Raw genomic sequence first — 23,545 nt, 5'->3', positions numbered from 1 at the left:
CAAATAAAAAGTTGTCTTAGAATTTAGTCAAGAATATGTATTTTCAAGGATAACGGGTTGTTCTGAATCACCCTGTATATATACACATGTAACGAATTCTACTTGTAAATTTTTTACGTTTTTTTTTTTTTTTTGAATTGAAATCTCAATTCTTAAATTCGTACGGGATGCTGGATTTGCATCTCACATATGAGAGAGACCCCGGATACCCCCCTAACTAATTTTTAAAATATTGCGAAAAAAACTCCTCGGCCAGAGGAGTCGAACCTGGAATCTCCGGCTTTCCGCGTGCCGTCGCCTTCCCTGCTTTAGGCCTTATATATTTCTTGTTGACAATTTCAACGAGCCTTAATTCTTAATTGTTTGAAAATACAATATTGCAAATATATATAAAATTGTTTTACAGCGATGTGATTCTCACGACAGAATTTTATAGCACCGCAAAACCAGAGAAACTGCAACTGTGGGTTGTGTTTGTATCGGTTACGTTAGGTTTAATATTTTTGTTTATCATTATTATTATATTAAGTATGGTAAGTTACACATTTTGGTTTTTTTATCGTATTAATTTCTCTCCGAACACAGCGCGTCACTCGTTTTCAATTTATTGTTGTTGCAGGTAGGTTTTTTCAGAAGGACAACGAAGGAAGAGTTATCCGCTATAAATACGACTGAAGTAAATACATGCAAATACACAAACAATTCTTAAATTTCTTACGTAGTTTTGTTAGAGTATAATATACCTACCTATTGTTTTACAGATAGAAGATCGAAGTCAATCAATCGAACAATTGGAGATGATAGAAGCACCCGAATAGGAGTATTTGTGTATTTTAATATGGAAAAGTGTGTGATTTACGTGGTTAATTTATGTATTAAATAATATAAGTTCAATCTACATAAAAATATTCTTTTATTCTTATCAGAGAGTTATACAACGGCGGTATAATGAATTTTTATATAACATCTATATAAAATTTACCGTATCGTATATTTACATATATATAATGTATATATATTTACATCACAATATTACAATTTTTTCTTGTAAGAAAAACAATGGTAATGTTCATACAACATTTACAAATGATCAATACTCATACAGACGCAATCATCGTTCATACAAGTTTTTATAAATCGAAACGAAGAGATTTTCACATGTAAAATAAAAAAGTAATATGTTTTTTGTCACACCAGTATGTACATTTATGAGTCTTTGAATACAAATATATCTGATACTGTAATTGCGTGTATCATCATCTAAACGTCAAAATATACATGCTATATTTGTGATTAAAACTATCGCTGTGTATATACAAATATGTGAGCACAAATTATTCCTCCTCTTATTTTGTCTATCAAAACTATACACGCGCTAATCGAAATTTCACGGTACGCGATTTAAGAATATACAAATTATTAAAAAAATCACAAACTAAAATTCGGATCTGTTTCTTCTAAATAAACGTAGAATAAATATTATCTTCTGGTCCAATAGAACTGATGAAATGCAGACACATTATTGCCATCGCAGCGACACGAAACTGCATACATTGCTGGAGGGACGTAAAGGTGCTGCAAGCAAACTTATAACTGTTTGTGCAGCACAAAATGCACAACTTTGTGCATCCGTACCTCGTTATCTTCCGAAGAAACTGCGATGCTCTCATTAGCTCTCCCATTTTCAATAAACGAACATCAACTCGATATTTGGGATACGAACTGCTACCCGTTCGTTTCCCTTGAAGAACGTGATTTATACTTGCTCAAGTCCCAACGGACGTAAAAGCTCACGTGTATCTCTCTTGAAGTTGAAAACTTTATAAACTCTCTCCTTTCTTCGTCATCGTTTCGTTGATGTGTATATGCAGTGGAATGTATATTCGCAGTAAGATACAATCCATACTGAATCTTCTGCTTCACATATGCTAATACACATCTCATTGCGCGCAACATAAATATTAAATCACTAAATATTAAAAAAAAAAAAAAATTATATAAACCTATCGTCGAGATTATTATCAATCGAATAAGTTGTGGCTCACATAAATGTATAAATTTAACCCTGTTTGACATGTCCATATTAATTTTTTAATCGAGAAGACCCGCACATTTTCTTTATATGGTGCTATTTTATATGATTTTAAAAAATTCAAAACAGACTTTACAATATATATATATATATATGTACAAATCATCTTACACTTTCTCAACAATGTGTTTCCCATTGTATTTCATAGCACCATTTTATTATTGTAACTTAGCAAACTTCAAACGTAAATCTCATTCGTTTACTCTCGCTTTATATACTTCTTAATCTACTTTAAAATATATAAAGACCTGTATTTTTGTTCAACGTAAAACAAATAAAAATTAGGTCGCAATTGCACACAATGATGTTAGATAATTATAATGCAAGATGCTTTGTTTTTTTTATAAGTACAAATTGAAAACTTTCAGTAGTCTATTGACAAACAGACACCATTCTACTCCTTTCTTCATCAAATATAACACTGTTATATCAAAATTTCCCTTATGGAACGTCTCGAGTTGCTTTTCTTCCTAGAAGACAAGGACATGTTTAACTTTTTTTGCTTAAAAAAAGGTTCAACATATCTTTGTCTCGTCTATAAAGTTGTTAATATTTAAGTTTTTTTTATAATATATGTAACATCATTGTATGTGTATAAAAATATCGCTTCCCGCATTAGTATTTCTTTTTTTTTGGCCTATACTTTGCACAATTTATAAGAAACAATTTATCTTTTTAATTTGTTACATATCACAAAATACTTTTTACAAAGTAAAATTATATTCTAAATATATATTGATATCGCAAGCAAAATTAAATTTTATCGCTTTGTGATATAAACAACAAACATTTTCTACTAAGTTTAAATCGTACCAAAATAGAAATATTACTTAAAATAATAGCACACAAAATATAAAGTTTGTTGTTTTATACAAATAAACACACACATATAAGGAGTTTTTTTTTTGAAGCGCAACAAGTTATTTAGTGATTAATTTTCGGTCGTTACTAAACGTGATAATAGTTGTTCGTTTGAGCTATTTGATTGAAGTTATTTACACTTGCTGCTAATTATACATGATTTCTCCAGCCGGAAATCTTGAAAAATTTAGGATCCAATCCTCTCTATACTCCTTTCGAGACTAATAAGTCTTTGGTTGTGTCCTATTTCTATTTATAGTTTTCTATTTCACGTATAAAAAAAACATAACTGAGTATTCATCAATTCGACAGATCCTTTCGCTAATAATCAAGATGTCAGACGGAAAAACAAGTATAAATTAGCATCTTAAAACCTTTAGCGATCAAACTTGCAAGTAACGAACAACTATCATCACCATCTGTATCAGTAATCCAAAATGAATCGATAAATAAAAATCCAGTTTGTTGCAAGTTAGAAGAATTTCCTTAGAAACTGTTTTTTTTTTCCCCTTCAATAATACTTTTGTATCGTTCGCTAATTAATATAAATGACATCAACGAAAACACTATAAATTTGTAGTATGTAATATAAATTAGTATAAACTATTTTGTGTATAAAATAGTTTATAAATTTAGCATAAAAATCGTTATTTTTGGGGAGTTTTTTTCAGTACACTTTCAATATTTCATCATATATTTCAAAACGAAATATAGAAATAAATTTGTGTTTTTTCATCATACCCCAAAAATTTTTGTTACAATTTTATTGCACACTTGTTTGACGTTATGAACTTTTGCAAAAATGAATTCTAGTAATTTTCAAGATGTTTTTCATTAATGTCATTAAACAGAACATTAAACAGTAAAAATAAAATTATATATATATACGAATAATTTGTACTTGGGAATTTGTTAAAAACCATGCAGTCAAAAACTCTAATTTCAGTTTTGGAATGCGTATAAATTTTAACAAATTTCCAAGTTTTTAATAAATCAATTATCAAAAAAGAGTTCATATATTGATTACTTTAAAAATCCATATGTTGATTAGTTCATATAGTGGTTACTTAAATTTTTATGATTTAAATCTAACATATTTTTTTGGGGTTTTTTCAATGTTTTTTTTTTTTAATTTTTTTTGGGTTTTTGGAATGCTCTTAACCTAACATATTCTATATTCTATATGTTTTGTACTTTTTTTTTTTGAATGAAAAAACTTATGATAGTAATGCCAGTGATGCAATATAATACTGGCAAAAAGAAATAGTAACAGTAATGCTGAGGATTAGATATGAGAAATGTAAGACTATCTATTCTCTTACATTTCTAGATATACAAATATGAATGTGGAACGAAGAGCCACATCTTTCAAGTGACAATGCTTATCACAGTGACGAGATTATGTACTTACATTATAATGAGCTGTTTCATTTTGCAAACGCTTCGGATGGTATTTGTCCAAGATTGAAAAATTCTTGAAACGCAGAAATTGCATTATCATAATTCCAATTCGTCTCTTGTAAACATTTCAAGCTCCATTCCATATTCATATTCGTCTGCTGGCTCAAATTCACAATCATCTGTTTTTTTATCTCTTCCACATTTGTGACTTCTGTTTCGCTCATTACAGGAGTCATTTCTGAAGACTTCTCCGGTTCAACGGATGGTTGCGCCGGCTGACTTTGCTGCTGATTCAATTGCTGATTCAATTGCTGAACCAGTTGCCTCACCTGCGCCTCAGGCGGTTGACTGATGTGCAACTGTTCATTGCGAATACAATATCCACCAGTTTCAACCGAAACAATTATGAATGTTCGGTTGAAGTAACGAATTGGCTGATCCTTAGTATTCATCTCTTGAAAATAACCAGTTATCGTGATAAACATCATCGCTTGCGTAGCAAGGGTGATATCCATTGTAAACGTATCCAGTAAATGCTTCGTACGTGGCATTTCCGTTATGTAAGATACCACAGGTAATCTGCCTTGCTTCAACAATTTTTGCCGTCTTGCATTATCATTTATTCGGAATAAATTGCGATTCTCCATAAGATAACCATTTAACCTGGATAGGCAAATGTGAAAAAATAAATAAACATATTTTTAGCTTTCGAATTTGAGTACTCAAGTTTATTAATTTCCGTTGGAAACAACGAGACGTTTTTTTTTTTTTTTTAGATGTTATAAATGGTATTACTTACTTATTTGTGTGAGAAGTGGTTATCGTCATACTAAACATTGCGTGTTCATCATACGCATTTAACAGGCTTTGTCGATTATCACTATCAAATATCGCAAAATATTGTTGCAAAAATTGGCTTGCAACTTCCCTTGCTTTCTCATCTCCAACGAACATTCTTTGCGTTGGCGGTATCTTGTTAATATCTTCATCAACAACATCAAAAACAATAGGTCTTGGAAGCTCCGTGCCATCCTTTTTTGATGAACAAACAAAAAAAACAAATTCTTGTTTCACACGTATATACATGCGCGCACGCGTGTAAGATAATTTTACTTACCAGACGTAGCAACTTGGGAAATCGTTTGCGGACGTCGCTAGGTTGAAGAAAGAAAAGTCCGGAAGATCCAGGTTAATAGCGCAATAAAAAAACACACATCTTTTAGCATTAAAAAAAAGTAATAGAAAAAGAATGTGCGAATTTAGCCATAATACATTGAGATTAGTCGCGTAAAAATATCATCCAAGTTACAATTAAATAGAATAAACATAAATATAATAGAGAAATATTCAAAAAATACAAGATATAAAAAACTAAGTGTAAAAAATATAAATACAAAATATAAAAAACAAAGTATAAAAAATATAAATACAAAATATAAAAAACAAAGTATAAAAAATATAAATACAAAATATAATACAAAAATAAGTTTGAGTCAATCAAATATAATAAAATAAACTTGAATTATTGTCTTGTAACTTGTATGACGTTTTTTAAATATTATTCAATTTTATATATTAATGTTTTACGTTTAAAAAAAAAAACGTAAATCAAAGTTCGCAAAAAGTTGCATTGCTATGCACACTTATTGAATTTAATTTAATTTTAATTTTTAAAAATACAAAAAACAAACGCGTCAACTCTTTATGGCCTTTCTTAATCTCTTATTTAGATCTATTAACCTTTAGACCGCCTGCATGACGCCGTATAGCATCGCTATTGAAATGCCATACGCTAAAATATTATACCGTATTTTACGAGAAAGAGAAAGAGAGAGTTCTTTTTCATCTGCTTTATGAGAAAAAATATTTAAAAAATCTAAATATGTTGTTGGATGATGTGGTTTTAGCTTTCGAATTCATGGCATCTGAGATACAAAATTTATTTATACATGATTAACTTGGTAATAATGCTACTGTATTGAAAAAGACTTTTGCAATTCGCGACTTTAAATACTTAACCAGCGATATGAAAAACCTCTAGAAAACATTTTTTTTTTTTTAATTTGAAAATTTGATACTTTTCATTTCCGTTCTTCGCTGGTCTGGCAACGATCGGGGCCAGATGAAACTTAGAACACTCCACGCAATATAATAAGCTAAATTTATATACAAATATAGCGAAAAAAATACCATGTTTTCAATGAAAAACTGCTGGCGGTCTAAAGGTTAAATACTACTCTACGTTATAAATTTTATATTACAGATTATAAAATTTTATATATTCAATGCACACATTTAACATTAATTATGATTGCGATGTTAAAAAAAGATACAGGTACATAAATAAATTTATTAAAAGTTACTGAGTTTATATAAAACTTATATAAAAAATTAGATAAAAAAAGATGTAACATGAATAAAAATATGTAGAAAAAAATAAATTATAAAAATATATTTATATAAATTATATAATAATATATAAAGTTTGTCAACAAAAATGAGAAGATATTTGTAAAGTTTAAACAAGATAAAAATTTTCAAACAAAATTATCATCATATCATTCTTTCTTTACTTCTAAACGATATTTGTCTAACAGTTTATTTTCAACAAAAATTAAAAAATATTATATTTTAGTAATACATTACCTAATGTATTCATCGGTCCGCGTTCTGTATTTAGTGCAGCAAGGGTTTCCAGCTAATCTCAACTCGTCTAACTTAAGGTCCTTTAGCATATCCAACTGGTGAATATCTCTCATACGATTTTCACCAATGTAAAGAATCTTCAATTGCGGAAACTTCTTCGACAATATAGCAAGTCTGTCGAAATTCTGTAATCTATTGCCTTCCAAATTCAATGCCTTCAGGTTTGGTACACACTCAGCCATAACATCCAATACAGCCGTCAACATTTGAGGGCGAAACAAAGCACAAAAATATTCAGAAACAAGATCTAAAATAAATATAATATTGTAAGTGATCAATTTACAACACTGCGTGTTGGCGTAGTGACTTTTTATTTAATATTAATGTTAACTTTTTTTTTTTTTTTTTTTTTTACTATGTATCCTTACAAATTATAAAAAAAAAATGTAATATTTTGAATTTTATTAAACTAACCAGGATCTTGATATAACTTCGACAAATCTAAAGCACATGTCTCTTGAACATATCTTTTAGCCATTGCTTGTTTCAATCTTTCTTTAAACTTGTCATCAATATCGCATCGTGGGAATCCTGGTTTGGCTCTTATTTGTAACTTGAATCCATCATTCATTGTGATCTTCCTGTCACAATTCAGTAAGGCATTTGCAGTCTTTTGACTTTCAACATAAAAGACAGCTTCGGTAGCGGTAATCTTATACTGTAAATAAAGAGTAAAGAGTTTAACCGAGAGAATTTTTTTTTGTAGTTTATCAAGCTATAATTCTATTTATTAAAATCATACGATATTATAAGAAAACAAAACGATTACAAACCATTATCGGTATAAAGACCTCGGGCGTCATATAATTCAACAATGTTCTCAATACATATTCTTTATCATATTTGTGGCCGTATGGAATGATAATTTTGTACCAATTGCCCTCAGCGAGGGGAAGGGGAGAACGATTTTTTGTACTAATCCATCCTTTCATCATAATGGGGCGAACTTCTTTCCAATCACGATTCCATTTGTTTTTATCCTTTCCGCGAACAACAACTTGCCTTGAATTGTTGTTGGAATTACTACCAACCATTGGGATATCTTCTTCGAAACCCGACATCGCTAAGGTATTCATTATCTCTCTTTCTCTGTTTAATCTATGTGTCTTGAAGGAAACTACTCTGGATCTCACACCTCCATGAGAACCTCCATGAGAACCTCCATGAGAACCTCCACTAATTCTTCCTCCTACTCGATCATCATGACCTATATAAAAGAATAATTTTCCAAATTATAAAACACGCTTGTTTGTTTAATTACAAAGCACTTAGTTAAAAGTGCTGTAAGTACAGTAGCAATTGCAAAAATTGTTCTGCCTTTGTGACTTTTACTGGTCATGCTCGCGTCCAGGTGTTTGCTGTCTCTAACAGAGCCATTGAGACAAGCCATAAAAATAATTCAAACAATGACTGATAAATAGATTCTTCTGCTCACTAGTCATAAAAGCGTTAGGTAACCAAATGAAGGGAATAGCAACAGATCACCAATCTTGCGGATAAATTTCAGTACAGTACTTCTTATCGACAACATTATCGTTTAAGTTAGTATCGTCGAGTAGCTTCTATTTAATATATTGCAACATTACAGAATCGTTCTAAGGAACAATCTCGCAATTGCTACTGTATAGTTTTTTTAATATTGTTACTTCACAGATATTAGAAAAATATATAGAAATTCATTTTTTTTTTTTTTAACAATGTTTGGAAATAAATATATTGCACTTCAAAGCGAATTTTCATAGAAAACATATAGTTTTTTCTTATCTCTTGCTCTATACTTGTTAATATTGCCGTTCTAAACAAAACCGAATAAAAACTTATTTCACATTATTCTTTAAGATAAAGAGAAAAAAAAACAGAAAAAAGAAGGAGAGGAGAAAGAAAGAAAATCATTTAAGTTAACAAAATGTATATATGTCAAATGTATAAATGTGTACATGTCAAGATACAAAGTAATTATAAGTAGACTATTAGCTATCGAATAAGCAAATGTTCGTAGATTTATAGTAAAAACATATTTAGATAAATTATTTTTAATTACTAAATATATATGTCCTTCTAACGAATAAATAAGCAAAAACACTTTTTATATGTCAAAATGTATATTACAATATATGTTATAAAAAATTACTTATTATATTAACTTATTAATTAATTATTATATTTAAATAAAGCATAAAAACAAAACAACTGCATAGTATAAAAACAATACAAAAAACTTCTTACAAATTCCTAAACTTTCGAGTTATACATTGCGGAATGAATGAATTTTATAAATAACCACAGATGATTCGATCTGTCTCTTTATGTTATAACTAATACGTAATTTTGCCTCTTTTTTTATGAGCTAATGTTATAAAAAATGTGAGAAGCACTTAGATACGCGATGCAAATTGTCGATTATTTCGGAATCCGTTTGCTGTGCCAACGTGCAAACGGTAAGATAATAAACGCCTCAACGGAGCGAGATATCTTTTACTATTCTGAAATAGAATATTTTCACCCGAAATCAGCCTAACTTGTGCAATCTCTTTTTTCTACGTGTTAAAAAATTATATTCAAAACTTCTAGGAAAGGAAATTGGAAAATGAAGATTTAGTCAAATTAAAAAAAAAAACAAAAAACTTGACAAACCAAACACTGAATTTATTTATCTAAAAATTTCTTTCTTCTATTTGTTGTATTCTGGTAAACAATTTCATCAAATTTTATAGATAAATGAAAAATAGTAAAATAACTAGAGTTAAAACGCATATTTATATACTGCAACAAGAGTACATCTACTCCAGTTCAAAATAGAAACTAAAATATATTGTTTTTACTATTATTCAATAAATTAGCAAGATTAGCAATATGTTTCTACCAAAAATGTACCGCTACAATAGTCTAAAAAAATATATAATCGCAACAGAAAAGAATATACTACATAAACTTTCTAAGATTTGTAGTTAAACATTGTTAGAATAAAAACGAGGTTTATAAATAAAAACAGAATGTTCAATCTCTTTATTTTCAGATCTAGCGTGCAATCTTGTCTCTGTTTCACCTTTTGTGAACTGATTTTCAAATAAACTACTGTGAGAAACATTCAGATGCGATGCAAATTTCAATTATTTTGAAACGCGAAGTATCTCCTACTGTGTTTACGTGCGACGTAAAAACGATAAAAGTAGGAAAAGATCCGCTAATTGTTTTAAAGAAACACAAGATATCTCTTTCACAATTTAAAAAAATATACAAATTCGCATTCCAAATACGTCACAATCTGTACTGTCACTTTTCCATTAAAAACTAATTATTCAAATTTCCAAGAAATTGAAAAACTATTAACAAATTGTAAAAAAACTAATAAATAAAGAACGTTGATTAAATTTATCTATTAACTTGCCTATAAATGACATTTTCTTTTATTATTAGATATACTTGTTGGAAAAATATCAAAGTTTGATGAAAAAAAACCAAGTATAAGAAATGCAATACAAAACTCACAACACAAAAGAACAGAAAACTTCTGAAGAATTCACGTTGCAAGAAATGAATAAAAACTTATAAAGGAAATCAATGTTCAACAAATATGCGCGATACAAGATTTCACCATTTCAAAACGCGTCATTGCCTGCTGTGTAAGCATTCCAAAGGACAAAACGTTTCGAAGAATCCTTATTACAAAAATCTGAATTTTTCAAATTCTTAGAGTTTGAGGTAAATGTAATTTTTCACGTACACAAAAAGACAAGTTGGACATTCCAGTGGAAATTTCCATTTCAAAAGCGTGGAAAATATCTTGCGTCGTCCTCTTAGAAAAAAAAAAAAAAAAAAGGTCTAATCTCGACGGTTTGTCCTTTGTAAACACAGCAGGTAGTGCGATGCGTTTTGGAAATGATCGTACCTTACATCGTATATTTGAATTTTCCAGCATTTTCTCTGATATATTTCACATTTTATAATTTGTCATAGTATATATGAGTTTTAAGATTTTAGGAAAGTGAGATTTACTAAAATGAAGCAAAAAAATCGACAAATTAACCAATAAAATATAAAAAATTAACCAATAAATATATTTATCTACAAATTACTTTTTTCCCTCTTTTTTCTATTTGTTGTATTTCTTGTGAAAAAAACATCGAATGATATTGATAAATAAAAAATGGTAAACTAATAAAAACCAAGGTTTACGTATCTTAACTGTGTAACAATATAAAAAATTAACCAATAAATATATCTATCTACAAATTACTTTTTTCCCTCTTTTTTTCTATTTGTTGTATTTCTTGTGAAAAAAACATCGAATAATATTGATAAATAAAAAATGGTAAACTAATAAAAACCAAAGTTTACGTATCTTAACTGTGTAACAAGTATATCTATTCCAGAATTATAAACTAATAAACATGTATTGAATAAAAATATTTCTTACTTCGAAAATATAATTTTTCTTACTACTTAATAAAGTTAAGATATATTTATAAAAAAGAAATGTAGCGTTAACAATATTATAAAAAATGCAATATAAAACTCGCATCAGAAAAGAATACTGCGGAAACTTCTGAAGAATTCACGTTACACGTTTCAAGAATAAACAAGCTTTATAAATAAGTAACAAGCTTTATAATAAGTACAGAATATTCCATTAGAATATTCTGCTTTATTTTTATTTTCAGAATCAGTATCTCTCCTAGACTGATTTTAGAAGAAACCATCGTGAGAAGCATTCAGATATGCGATGCAAACATCGATTAATCGGAATGTGATACCGACCCCGTTTGATATGCAAGCGATAACAGAACAAAGATCGGAATTTGACGGAGCTCGACGCAAGATATTCTTCTCGATTCACGAACACTGGATAAATTGATCAATAGATTCTTTTTTTTCGTCCTATGTTACATTTCTTAAACAGAATCGATTTAATGAAAATCGTTAGTGTTTCAAACATTCATAAGATTTTTTCACATTCGTAACAAGTATATCTATTCTAATTAATAATATAAACTGAAATATATATTTTCTACTAGTGAATATGACGATAAAGATGTTTCTAGAAAAATATAGCGTTACACTGCTACGAAAAATATAAAATACGAAATACATCAGAAAATGCTGGAAACAAAATTTTTTTTTTTTTTATGTTACATTTCTTAAACAGAATCGAGTTAACGCGAAAATCGTTAGTTTTTCAAACATTTATAAGATTTTTTCACATTCGTAACAAGTATATCTATTCTAGTTAATAATATAAACTGAAATATATATTTTCTACTACCGAATATGACAATAAAGATGTTTCTAGAAAAATTCGGGTGGAAATTTCCATTTCAAAAGCGTGGAAAATATAAAATTGCGTCGCCCTCTTAGAAAAAAAAAAAAAAAAAAAAAAAAGTCTAATCCCAACCGTTTGTCCTTTGCAAACACGACTAACACAGCAGGTAATGCGATGCGTTTGGAAATGATCGTACCTTATATCGTATATTTGAATTTTGTTTCCAGCTTTTTCTGATGTATTTCGTATTTTATATTTTTCGTACCAGTGTAACGCTATATTTTTCTAGAAACATCTTTATCGTCATATTCAGTAGTAGAAAATATATATTTCAGTTTATATTATTAACTAGAATAGATATAGTATACTTGTTACGAATGTGAAAAATTCTTATGAATGTTTGAAACACTAACGATTTTCATTAAATCGATTCTGTTTAAGAAATGTAACATAGGACGAAAAAAAAGAATCTATTGATCAATTTATCCAGTGTTCGTGAATCGAGAAGAATATCTTGCGTCGAGCTCCGTCAAATTCCGATCTTTGTTCTGTTATCGCTTGCATATCAAACGGTCGGTATCGCATTCCGATTAATCGATGTTTGCATCGCATATTTGAATGTTTCTTACGGCGTTTTCTCCCGAAATCAATCTATGAAAGATAGACAAGATTATTAGATTACATATTGGTTCTAGAAATAAATAGAAGTAAAATATTCTATGTTTATTTATAAAACTCATTTATCTCTGCAATGTGTAACGTCAAAATCTTCGTTACATTGCTATGAAAAATTTAAAATACGAAATACATCAGAAAATGCTGAAAACAAAATTCAAATATACGATAGAAAGGTACGATCATTTCCAAACGCATCGCACTACCTGTTATGTTACAAAGAATAAACGGACGGGATTAGACCTTTTTTTTTTCCTAAGGGGACGACGCAAAGAATTTTCCACGCTTTTGAAATGGAAATTTCCATCCGAATGTGTCCAACTTGTCTATTTTTGGACGTGAAAAATTACATTTACTTCAAACTCTAAGAAATTGAAAAATTCAGATTTAATAAGACAAATTTAAATAAACTAACATTAAATCAAACACTTTGAATATATTTATCTACAAAAAAATTTATTTTTTCCTCTATTTACTTCAATTTTTTGTAAAAAAAAAAATCAAATATTTTATTAACAAATAGTGAAATAATAAGAACCAAACTTTATCATGTATCTAAACTGCGACAAATACATCTACATTAGAATATAAATTAAAATTACGTCATGTTATATTTTTTATTATTCAATAAACTAGCAACAATATTTCTAAAAAAAATATAGCGTTACAATATTATAAAAAATGCACTACAGAACTCACAACAAAAAAGAATACTGCAGAAACTTACAAAGAATAGAAGATTTTGATGTTGCACATTGCAAAGATAAATGAGTTTTATAATTAAACATAGAATATTTTACTTCTATTTATTTCTAGAATTAATATGTAATCTTGTCTATCTTTGATAGACTGATTTCGGGAGAAAACGCCGTAAGAAACATTCAAATATGCGATGCAAACATCGATTATCTCAGAATGTGATACCATGCCTAATGTGCAAGAGATAAGACAACAAATATCGGAATATAACGGGATTCGACATGCAAGATATTTTTCCCCAATTTTGAAATAAAAACTTATATTCTAAAATCTGTGCAACTTGTGCGATCTTTTTCTCAGCTGGGAATTATTTATTTATAAACTTTCAAGAGATTGAAATCTACGAAATATAATAAAAATTTTAAACAAACATTTAAAAAAAAAAAAAAAAACACGAACAAGTCCAAAACGTTGAATATATTTATCTATAAATGAGACACTCTTTTTCGATCAGATATATTTTTTATTAAGAAAAGATTGAATTTTGATAAATAAATGAAACATTAAAAATATAAAATTATATAACATCAGTTTAAGTAACTTATGAATAGGGTTTATAAATTCGATCATTTCAAAATCTGTCACACCGCCTGCTAACGTACAAGAGATTCGAAGATAAACATGTGAAATCTATGCAAGGCCCGGATCTCTTCCCAATAATTTCTCGATAACTATCGTCTGGATAAAGATGTATAAGATATACTTTATTTATTCAGTACTAGATTTACTTTATCTTTTAGGCAAAGTTATCGAGAACTTATCAGAGGTGAAAAAATTTAGGTCACAAGTCCTAAACAAACGCGACTCAAGATATCTTTTGACTTTGAAATAGAATTTTCTATCCGAGATCTTTTCAAATTCTCTGCAGTCTTTTTTCCCAAGTGAAAAATTAGTCTATTAAAAAATCTTAAGAAAAAATTGGTAAATTGAGATTTAGTAAAACAATTTAATAACTAACAAAAATTAAATACTGGATATATTTGTATCTATAAATTATTTCTTTTTTTCTCTATTTGTTGTACTCCTTGTTAAACAAAATCGAACTTTAATGAAAAAATGATGATATAAACTAAATAAATCCCAAGTTTTTGCATACGGTGAATGCAACAACAAATAAATCAACTGTAATTAAGAATATAAAACTAAAATATATATTTCCTACTACTGAATATGATATATCAAAAATATATTTATAAAAACTGTGGCGTTGCACTATGAAAAATATAAAGGAAAATGCTGAGAATAACATTCAGATATATGCGATGCAAGATTCGACCATTTTCAAACGCGTCGCACTACCTGCTTGTGTCACATTGTGTTACAAACGACAAACAGTAGGTAGTCGGGATCGGCCCCTTCTCACTTCCTGTGGTGTAAAACCAGGAATGTGAAGAATCCCGAAATACATCGTAATAGGAGATACGCACACAAAAGCGAGCAAACGAACCTGAGCAAAGACATGGCTGCTTTTGTATTGCTTGTAAGCGTATCTCCTCCACCAAGATATATTCGAAATCTTTCTGATTTTACGTGTAACACGTGTTACAAAGGAGAACCGGATGGGATCGGCCCCTTTTTCCTTAGAATACAACACAAAATACGTTTCACATTTTCGTAATGGAAATTTCCATCCGAGATCTATTCAACTTGTCTATTTTCTCACGTGAAAAATTATATAATTTATTTAAAACTCTAAGAAAGAAATTGAAACATTCAAAAATTCAGATTTAATAAAAAAAAAAAGAAAACAAATCCTAACATTAAATCAAACACTGAATATATTTGATATTTGATGCTTTCGCGGTGTGTAGTATTAACGTACAAAGATGTTTTTTCAGTATCAGGCTGCTCTTCAAACCCTGATGAAAAGCGAGCTGTAATGTTCACGAAACGTCGGTATAAAAATGACACTAACGCGGTTCAAACTGAATATATATTTATCCATAAATTTATTTTTTTCCAATTAAATCTTATTGAAGCTCGACAAGTTACTAAACTAAGAAATATATGGACCGTTTATTTTGAAAGTGGTGTAAGTCCATTTTCTTTTGTTTCGAGAAACTAGTTATACATAAAAAATTTACATTAAATTAAGCATGAATTACGTGATATCTCATTTTTTTTCAAAAATGGACTTACACCACTTTCAAAATAAACGGTCCATATTATCGGTCATCCGAGCCGATCGCAGGATGTTGTGCGGAAAACGGCGCGTATATAAACGGCATATATACAATATATATATATATATATGCATATATATATTTGTTCGCGTGTAAATTTTTACGCGCGAGTTTATTTTTTCCCCTATTTGATTCTCTATGTCTTGTAACAACATTCTTGTAAATAAATTAAATATTTTAATGACAAATAAAAAGTAGTAAAATAATAAAAACCAAACTGTCATATATCTAAAAACTGCAACAAACACATTTACTCCAGAATATAAATTAAAATATAACAAGTCAGAAAAGATATTTCTAAAAAAATATATAGCGTTACTATAAATACGATAAATAAAAAAAAACACATTTATTCCAGAATATAAATTTAAAATATAACAAATCAGAGAAGATATTTCTAAAAAAATATATAGCGTTACAATAAATAAATATTACGATAAATACTATAAGTACAATAAATAATGCGCTACAGAAAAGAATATTGCAGAAACTTAAAGAATTGAGGATTTTAACGTTATACATGCTGCAAGAATAAGAGAATGTTTGTCGTGTGAAAACAACAATTTTTGGTCGATTCGAATTGATCGAATTTTTTCTTTCATATTATTTATCAATTTCGCACGAATTGCAAACAGGTTCATATCCGGATTCTGTTTATTTATCGTTCATTTATATTCCGCAGACGATCTATACGAACGCGGAAAAACTGCGTATATATTTATAGAAAATCTACGCGTCCACGGCAGCCATCTTGCTCACGTTTTAAGAAAAAAAACGGCGTATGCAAGAAAAACCATTAAACAAATTAGCTAAAATAGTGAAAAATTGCTAGTTTGGTAATGCAATATCTGCGTGCGTTTGCAGGATTCGATGAATTTACGACGACAGAAACGTTGTCGAAGGCGAGTTAACGCGCGAGAACGAAGTCGCCGAGAGATAAAACATGTTAATAAATTTTTGTACTCACCGAAGTAGGGCTTGTCGTCCGCCGAGCGGCCTCCACGGGAGTTCCACTTGTTCGTCTTCTTTGGCATCTTCTCGAAATACTCGGACAATGAAGAAAACTCGGAAAAGCAGCAGCAAGGCTATATCGCTTACTCAACAATCTCTGAACACTCTGACTATCGCTAGCTGGACGTTGCTCAAACGACTGAAAGCTCGCTAAGGCGAGATCTCTGTTTTCGCTTCTTATATAACCTCGGTATCCCGCGCCAATACGCATGCGTCGCATAGCACCTCCTTCATGTACGCCCGCAACTCTCGCTGATTTGTTGAGTTCGGAACGGAAGTCAATCCGATTGGTCAATTCTTGTCCTTTACTCTTTGAGGTCTCGGACCGATTTCCAATTACACTGTATCGTCGTAGCTGCGTTCCGAAATTCACCGTCAGTACTGGATTGCGTTCCAAAATTCTATTCCCTGAGTAGCTGAGTTAGGCCTGGTTTATACGGGCAATAACTGTTAACTTGTGCCGGAACCGCTAGAATTTAACTATAGAATTTCAATACTTCTGTTTATGCGCATTCGGCAATTTTGTATAAACAGAAGCATTGAAACCAGGCCTTAAGCCTTGTTTATGCGGGCAATAACTGTTAACTTGTGCCGGAACCGCTAGAATTTAACTATAGAATTTCAATACTTCTGTTTATGCGCATTCGGCAATTTTGTATAAACAGAAGCATTGAAACCAGGCCTTAAGCCTTGTTTATGCGGGCAATAACCTTTAACTTAGGGCGATGTCCCATTGAGCGGAAATATATAGCGGAACGGAATGTGCGGAACCAGCTCGACCAATCATAGCCATTCCGTTTTCTTTCCTTCGCTTTTTCTATGGTTACGATTGGTCGAGCTGGTTCCGCACATTTCGTTCCGCTATATATTTCCGCTCAATGGGACATCGCCCTTAAGCAAGATGGAACGAACTAATGCAGGAAATGCAGGAAATACAGGAATTCATTAGTTCCAATTTCAATTTGACAGGTTTCCATCGACTTAAATTTGATTCTACGTCGCATTAGGTGTGAATTAATGCTTCGGTGGAAACTAGACCAGTAAGAGATGATAGCATGCATGTAGCATGCATAGAGTGCGTTCAGACAACTCAACAGTTGCACAACAATTGAGAGATAATCACTTCTGATTGGATCATACTTTTGGAACCGCATCAGATTTTGAAGAATAATCCTATCATGGTTGCGTTCGGGGAGCGCACTATCAGCGCTGTTGCATTATTCTATTTTTATTGCTCATTAGATGTAAAACAAAGATAGAATGACGCAATAGCGCTGATAGCGTGCTCCCCAAACGCAGCCCATAAGTGATAATCTCTCAACCGTTGAGTTGTCTGAACGCACCCATAAGCCTATGTCACACTACAAATTAGGATTGAGATTGGATTGCAATTTGGCCAATCAGAGAGAAGATCACTAAACTTAGGATTGGTTTTCTTTTTTCTAATTGGTCAAATTTCAATCTAATCTCAATCCCAATCCGTAGTGTGACATAGGCTATAGACTTGGGCTGCGTTCCGTTTCACGCATATGCGCGCATGTATCTATAGTACACGTTACATATACTACAGATAAATGCGCGATTAAGCATGAAACGGATCGCAGCCTTAATTCTACGCCGTTTCAAAACGCGAAGTAAAGGTTTGTTCACATCGCATGCCTCAACATGCTTTTATTCGCTTCAACGCGCTTTTTTTTTTCAATGAAACTTTAATAAAACTTCAAAACTTTTTTAATAAAAAAAAGTCGCACTCACGGCCGATTTCTTCATACCTCTCGATAGCTATCCTCTGGATAAATTCCTCTGAGAACCAATAAGGAGAACCAATTTTGGGAGATATCTTCTAGATATAGTTTTCGAAAACTTATCTAGAAGTGAAAAAATTGGCTGTCAGTGCAGGCTACCGAATTTGCAGTTATTACTAGCTTCACAGGTGCAAATGGTGGCGGTCCGTTTTATGCTTAATCGCGCATCTTAATTATCATCATTGGGTGCGTTCAGACAACTCAACAGTTGCACAACGGTTGAGAGATAATCACTTCTGATTGGATCGTACTTTTGGAACCGCTTCAGATTTTGAAGAATAGTCCTATCATAAGTGATGATCTCTCAACCGTTGAGTTGTCTGAACGCACCCATTTATCTGTAGTATATGAGTGCGTTCAGACAACTCAACGGTTGAGAGATTATTACTTATGATAGGGCTATTCTTCAAAATCTGAAGCGGTTCCAAAAGTATGATCCAATCAGAAGTGATTATCTCTCAACCGTTGTGCAACTGTTGAGTTGTCTGAACGCACTTAAGCCTATGACACACTACGAATTGGGATTGAGATTGGATTGAAATTAGACCAATCAGAAGAAAGAAAACCAATCCTAAGTTTAGTGATCTTTGCTCTAATTGGCCAAATTGCAATCCAATCTCAATCCTAATCCGTAGTGTGACATAGGCTTTATGACATGCGCAGTCGAAAAACTGCGTACGAGCATACCTTTGTCTTTCTACCATGCACCAAACTAACCTAAATAAATAATAATCTCTTCTAATCTTTGAAGGATACACATGTTTAAAGAGAATACACATATTCATATATTGTGTATCGTGCATTGAGACTATATTATAATAATGGTAAAACGTTTTGTTGTATAATTTAAGAATACATTTTTTAACCAATAATAAAAATATTTAATGGTTTAGTTTCAAAAGATTGTAGTTATATTTTGATCTTTTATAGATATACCGTCATGGACCCAGTTTTTAATCAGTATCCAATTTTTGATCAGTTTGTTAAAAAAATATTATAGTAAGTTTTTGGTCATAAAAAGTAATCAGAAAACAATTTTGGCGAAGTACTTATTCCGACATCCATATACTTCCTTTCAGACTAATTTTTATGACCAAAACCTTACTATAATATTTTTTTAACAAACTAATCAAAAATTGGATACTGTGTGATTAAAAACTGAGTTCAAAACAGTAACTATAAATATGTACACATATAACTATAAATATATATATACTATAAATACATACATAATACACTGACATTAATACAATTTTTGTTAAAATATTTATATTTTCTATATAGGGAAAAAATAAAAGGACACGTAGAGTTGTAACACAAAGATTTGCCCAGATGAAGAAGATGATCAGTCTGAGTGATTCACGATTGTAAGTGTTTTATATATATTTTGTTTAGCAAATTGTTATTTTATATTTATGAATGATAAAAATAGAAAGTAAAACAAATATGTTTAACAGAAAACCAGAGAGACGATTGCCATCGAAGAAAGCTCCAAAGGAAGATCTATCTAAAATAAAGATTACAAGAACGTAAGTAATGTTACTTATATTTTATACATATGTATATAGTTTATTTTTTCTGTTTTTTGTTTTAAATTATTTTTAATAAAAATAGTTTTAAATCATAAAGATTCCATAATCAAATTACAGACCGTTAGGAGTTAAAAGACATGATAAATTAAAAAGATTTATTTATATTAATTATACTGAGATAGATTGTTTGACTTTTGATTTAATTCTTTTAAGCCAGTTTATTATATTAAACTTGATTATTACATTACTTTACTTGAAAAAGTAGTTTAGCTTAAAAATAGAATCAATTTTTTATGTAATGATGATTATATATTATATATATTATATATATTATTATATATTATTATCTTTTGAAATTTATTTTATTGTATTAATTTTATTAATTGTACTTCATCAATTGTAATTATACGTTCATTNATTGTAGAAATGCATTTGAAAAGGACCTAATACAAGGGTCGAAAGCGTTCATGCTATTTACTATTAATTGTTAATAAACGGATTTTAATATATACATTCCAACAACAGTGTTATTGCTTCAATTTTTTATATTATGTTTTTAAAAAATGTTTGAATTATGTAATTTATATATATTTCTAGACCACAGCAATCATCAGCATTGTTTTTTCAATATAACATGCAGCTTGGACCACCGTATCATATTTTAATAGACACAAATTTTATCAACTTGTCTATTAAAAACAAATTAGATATTGTACAAAATATGATAGAATGTCTTTATGCAAAATGTACACCTTATATCACAGACTGTGTGATGGGTGAATTAGAGAAGCTTGGACAAAAGTATAAATTAGCATTGAGAATCATCAAAGACCCACGATTTGAGAGATTAAAATGTCTGCATAAAGGAACATATGCAGACGACTGTCTAGTAAATAGAGTGACACAAGTAAGTACAGTATCTTATTGCATGTTATTATCTTACAATATCTTATTGTATATTAACAAATGCTTTTATTTGCATTGGATATAGTAATAATATAAATTTACTTATTATTTATTAGCTAAAAAACAGTACACTAAGAAAATTACGTTATTTCAGCACAAGTGTTATATAGTGGCAACTAACGACAAAGATCTCAAAAGAAGAATACGAAAAATACCGGGTGTACCAATAATGTACATATCTCAGCACAAATACACAATAGAACGAATGCCAGATGCATATGGCGCACCTAAGTAGTTTTACTTTATTTAGATCTTTTTTGTAATAATTATGTTTTTATTACATTTTAAACATAACATTTTGTATATATAAAATAAAATAAATTTATTACATATTAATTGCACATATTTATTTTTTTGGAAAATGATAAAAATTTATACAACCATTTGTATGATTTTAAAAATTATAAAACATTTATCTTTCTTTTAGTCAAAAAAAAAATTAAAATAAAGATCTAAAGACTCTTATGGTAACAAGGTAAGAAAAAGTAAAGGTTTAAGAATCAAACACAAGATGTCGCTGCAAGTTTCACGAGATCGATTCCCGATCTAGAACATTTTTACTATTTCTTTTATTTATTGTTTTACACTTATATATTTATGAAGATTATTATTTATAATATTTATGAACATTTTGCGTTTTTTAAATAATTTTTTGTTGATTATTTCTTTTGTTTGTTGACAATAAGATATAATATTCTATTTGCAGATAAGTTTAAACCATATGTATAGAATTCATATTATTATAAAAAAAGTCACATTTTCTCTTTTAACATTTGCAGAAAAAGTTTTACTTTTATATAATTTATATGTAACGAGCTGTATTCTACATATATATTTTAATGTCACTACGTAGTAAAACTTGTCTGGTAGGATTTACGTATCACGATCTTCAAGATTGAAAGAATTCGAGATATACATATATGAAGATTAATGTAATTGATAAATTTTTTTTATTTGTTAGAAGTGTCACAGCTTTTCTATATCTGGATAAATAACAAGATTTCTTCTTAAATTATTATTATTTTTCTAATATTGCAGAACAAATAGCATATACGCGTAGCGTTATTAGAAAGAAAACTCAGCAAATTAATCAAGCGTTTATACGACCAATTTAACGTTATGTTGCACATCGTTTGAAGACAGACATGTTTCTTCAACTCAAAAGAATGTTTCTTTTACTTTTATCTAAATCCATGTAACGCGAGAATCAACTCGAAGCGTCGCTTGTTCCGACGAAAGGGAAGTAAAGAATAGAGAAGGAAAGCGCCGAAGGAGGGACCGGTCTGTTTCATGCACGTAAATCGGCCGGCTTATCAAAGTACCAACTAATATACGTATCTTTGCAAAATAATCGTACTCACTAAATTAGATTAAAAAAAAAAAAACATCAACGGTATGACATAGAAAAGTCGTAAGAAAACTATAAGAGAAAGAAAAGTAAAAAAGTTGAAGAAGGAAAGAAAAGAGAAATTGATTTGAAAATATAATCATAAAATATTTTTTATCAATTACATCTTCTTTTTTTAATATAAATAATGTTTGATATCACAAAAGATGCCAGTTTTTATTTACACAAAGTCTGAATAAAAAATTTCTTTTTCATTATCTATAAATAATCGCTATCGATCAGAGCACGCGTAGTTTAGTTATCAATTAAACAGTGCCAGGCGCTTTAAATTATTATAAATCACAAACCGTACCCCAATAGGCCCCGAAATTGTGAAAATATTGCACAAAAATGGCATCACGAACGACGACGATTTTGCAAGAATGCACTAAGATGATTCGCCATAACGCGCAACAGTTTTGTCAAAATAAAATTTTGTAAATAATATTTGTCAAAAATTTATAGAAAAGAGTCGTTATGCATTTCCATAAGTATATACACGAATTAATTTGATTTCTTCGTATGCAATTATATTTCTACATGTTTTAAAAACATCACATAGCTGAAATCTTTTTCTCAATTATTGAACAATTTCTTTTTTAAATTTAATTTTGCAAACATACTGCTAAGATGATTCGCCATATCGTTAGTGTTTTGCCAAAATAGTATTTGAAAATCAAGTTTACAAACAGTAACAAATATTTCATAAAAAATCAATATTTTTTATCTATTTCTCAAAATATATAAATAATTAAGTAAATAATTAAGTTGATTTCTATATACAATTTAAATTCTACATATTTTAAACATCACATAGCTGAAATTTTTTTCTCACTTATTAAACAATTTCTTTTTGAACTTAATTTTGCAACTATACTGCTAATTGTAAGATGATTCGCCATATCGT

General features: G+C 29.7%; 3 protein-coding genes across 6 annotated transcripts in view; 2 read left to right on the top strand and 1 right to left on the bottom strand.

Annotated features, from left to right (window-relative positions):
• The window catches only part of LOC109859010 (integrin alpha-PS3-like), a 16,490-nt gene extending 12,668 nt beyond the window's left edge, over nucleotides 1-3,822 (top strand). For 3 of the 4 annotated variants that reach the window (XM_020436829.1, XM_020436828.1, XM_020436831.1), the window contains 3 exons: nucleotides 407-533; nucleotides 620-676; nucleotides 762-3,822. In XM_020436829.1, the coding sequence (XP_020292418.1) occupies nucleotides 407-533; nucleotides 620-676; nucleotides 762-818 (241 nt within the window). In that variant the 3' untranslated portion in view covers nucleotides 819-3,822. Of the gene's footprint in view, nucleotides 1-406; nucleotides 677-761 lie in introns of all 4 variants that reach the window. The other variant, XR_002250662.1, reaches the window with a different exon arrangement.
• Nucleotides 897-17,091, bottom strand: LOC109859011 (nuclear RNA export factor 1-like). Its single transcript, XM_020436832.1, has 7 exons — nucleotides 16,905-17,091; nucleotides 7,834-8,267; nucleotides 7,475-7,718; nucleotides 7,001-7,307; nucleotides 5,472-5,508; nucleotides 5,154-5,386; nucleotides 897-5,017 (listed from the first exon to the last, which is right to left on the bottom strand). Exons 1-7 carry the CDS (start codon nucleotides 16,969-16,971, stop codon nucleotides 4,381-4,383), a joined length of 1,959 nt encoding a protein of 652 aa, XP_020292421.1. The 5' UTR covers nucleotides 16,972-17,091; the 3' UTR covers nucleotides 897-4,380.
• A 2,366-nt stretch (nucleotides 17,092-19,457) lies between these two features.
• On the top strand, nucleotides 19,458-21,539 carry LOC109859017 (rRNA-processing protein FCF1 homolog). The gene is made up of 5 exons (XM_020436840.1): nucleotides 19,458-19,577; nucleotides 20,038-20,120; nucleotides 20,211-20,282; nucleotides 20,883-21,192; nucleotides 21,346-21,539. The coding sequence occupies exons 1-5, from the start codon at nucleotides 19,575-19,577 to the stop codon at nucleotides 21,484-21,486; spliced, it is 609 nt and encodes a 202-aa protein (XP_020292429.1). The 5' UTR covers nucleotides 19,458-19,574; the 3' UTR covers nucleotides 21,487-21,539.
• Nucleotides 21,540-23,545: the final 2,006 nt, after the last annotated feature.

This window comes from Pseudomyrmex gracilis, unplaced genomic scaffold (genome assembly GCF_002006095.1).
Source record: "Pseudomyrmex gracilis isolate BER0280 unplaced genomic scaffold, ASM200609v1 scaffold_234, whole genome shotgun sequence".
Taxonomy (NCBI): Eukaryota; Metazoa; Arthropoda; class Insecta; order Hymenoptera; family Formicidae; genus Pseudomyrmex; species Pseudomyrmex gracilis.
Note: the sequence above shows the minus strand (reverse complement) of the source record. Positions and strands in the feature narration are given on the sequence as shown.

Bases quoted from the DNA above. Each gene is read 5' to 3' on its own strand.
- LOC109859011 (XM_020436832.1), bottom strand. From the start codon at position 16,971: ATGCCAAAGAAGACGAACAAGTGGAACTCCCGTGGAGGCCGCTCGGCG. The intron at 8,268-16,904 runs GTGAGTACAAAA...TCTTTTATATAG, and splicing joins GGACGACAAGCCCTACTTCG to GTCATGATGATCGAGTAGGA. The intron at 5,387-5,471 runs GTAAGTAAAATT...TCATCAAAAAAG, and splicing joins TTCCCAAGTTGCTACGTCTG to GATGGCACGGAGCTTCCAAG.
- LOC109859017 (XM_020436840.1), top strand. The intron at 20,283-20,882 runs GTAAGTAATGTT...ATATATTTCTAG, and splicing joins AAAATAAAGATTACAAGAAC to ACCACAGCAATCATCAGCAT. The intron at 21,193-21,345 runs GTAAGTACAGTA...ACGTTATTTCAG, and splicing joins TAGTAAATAGAGTGACACAA to CACAAGTGTTATATAGTGGC.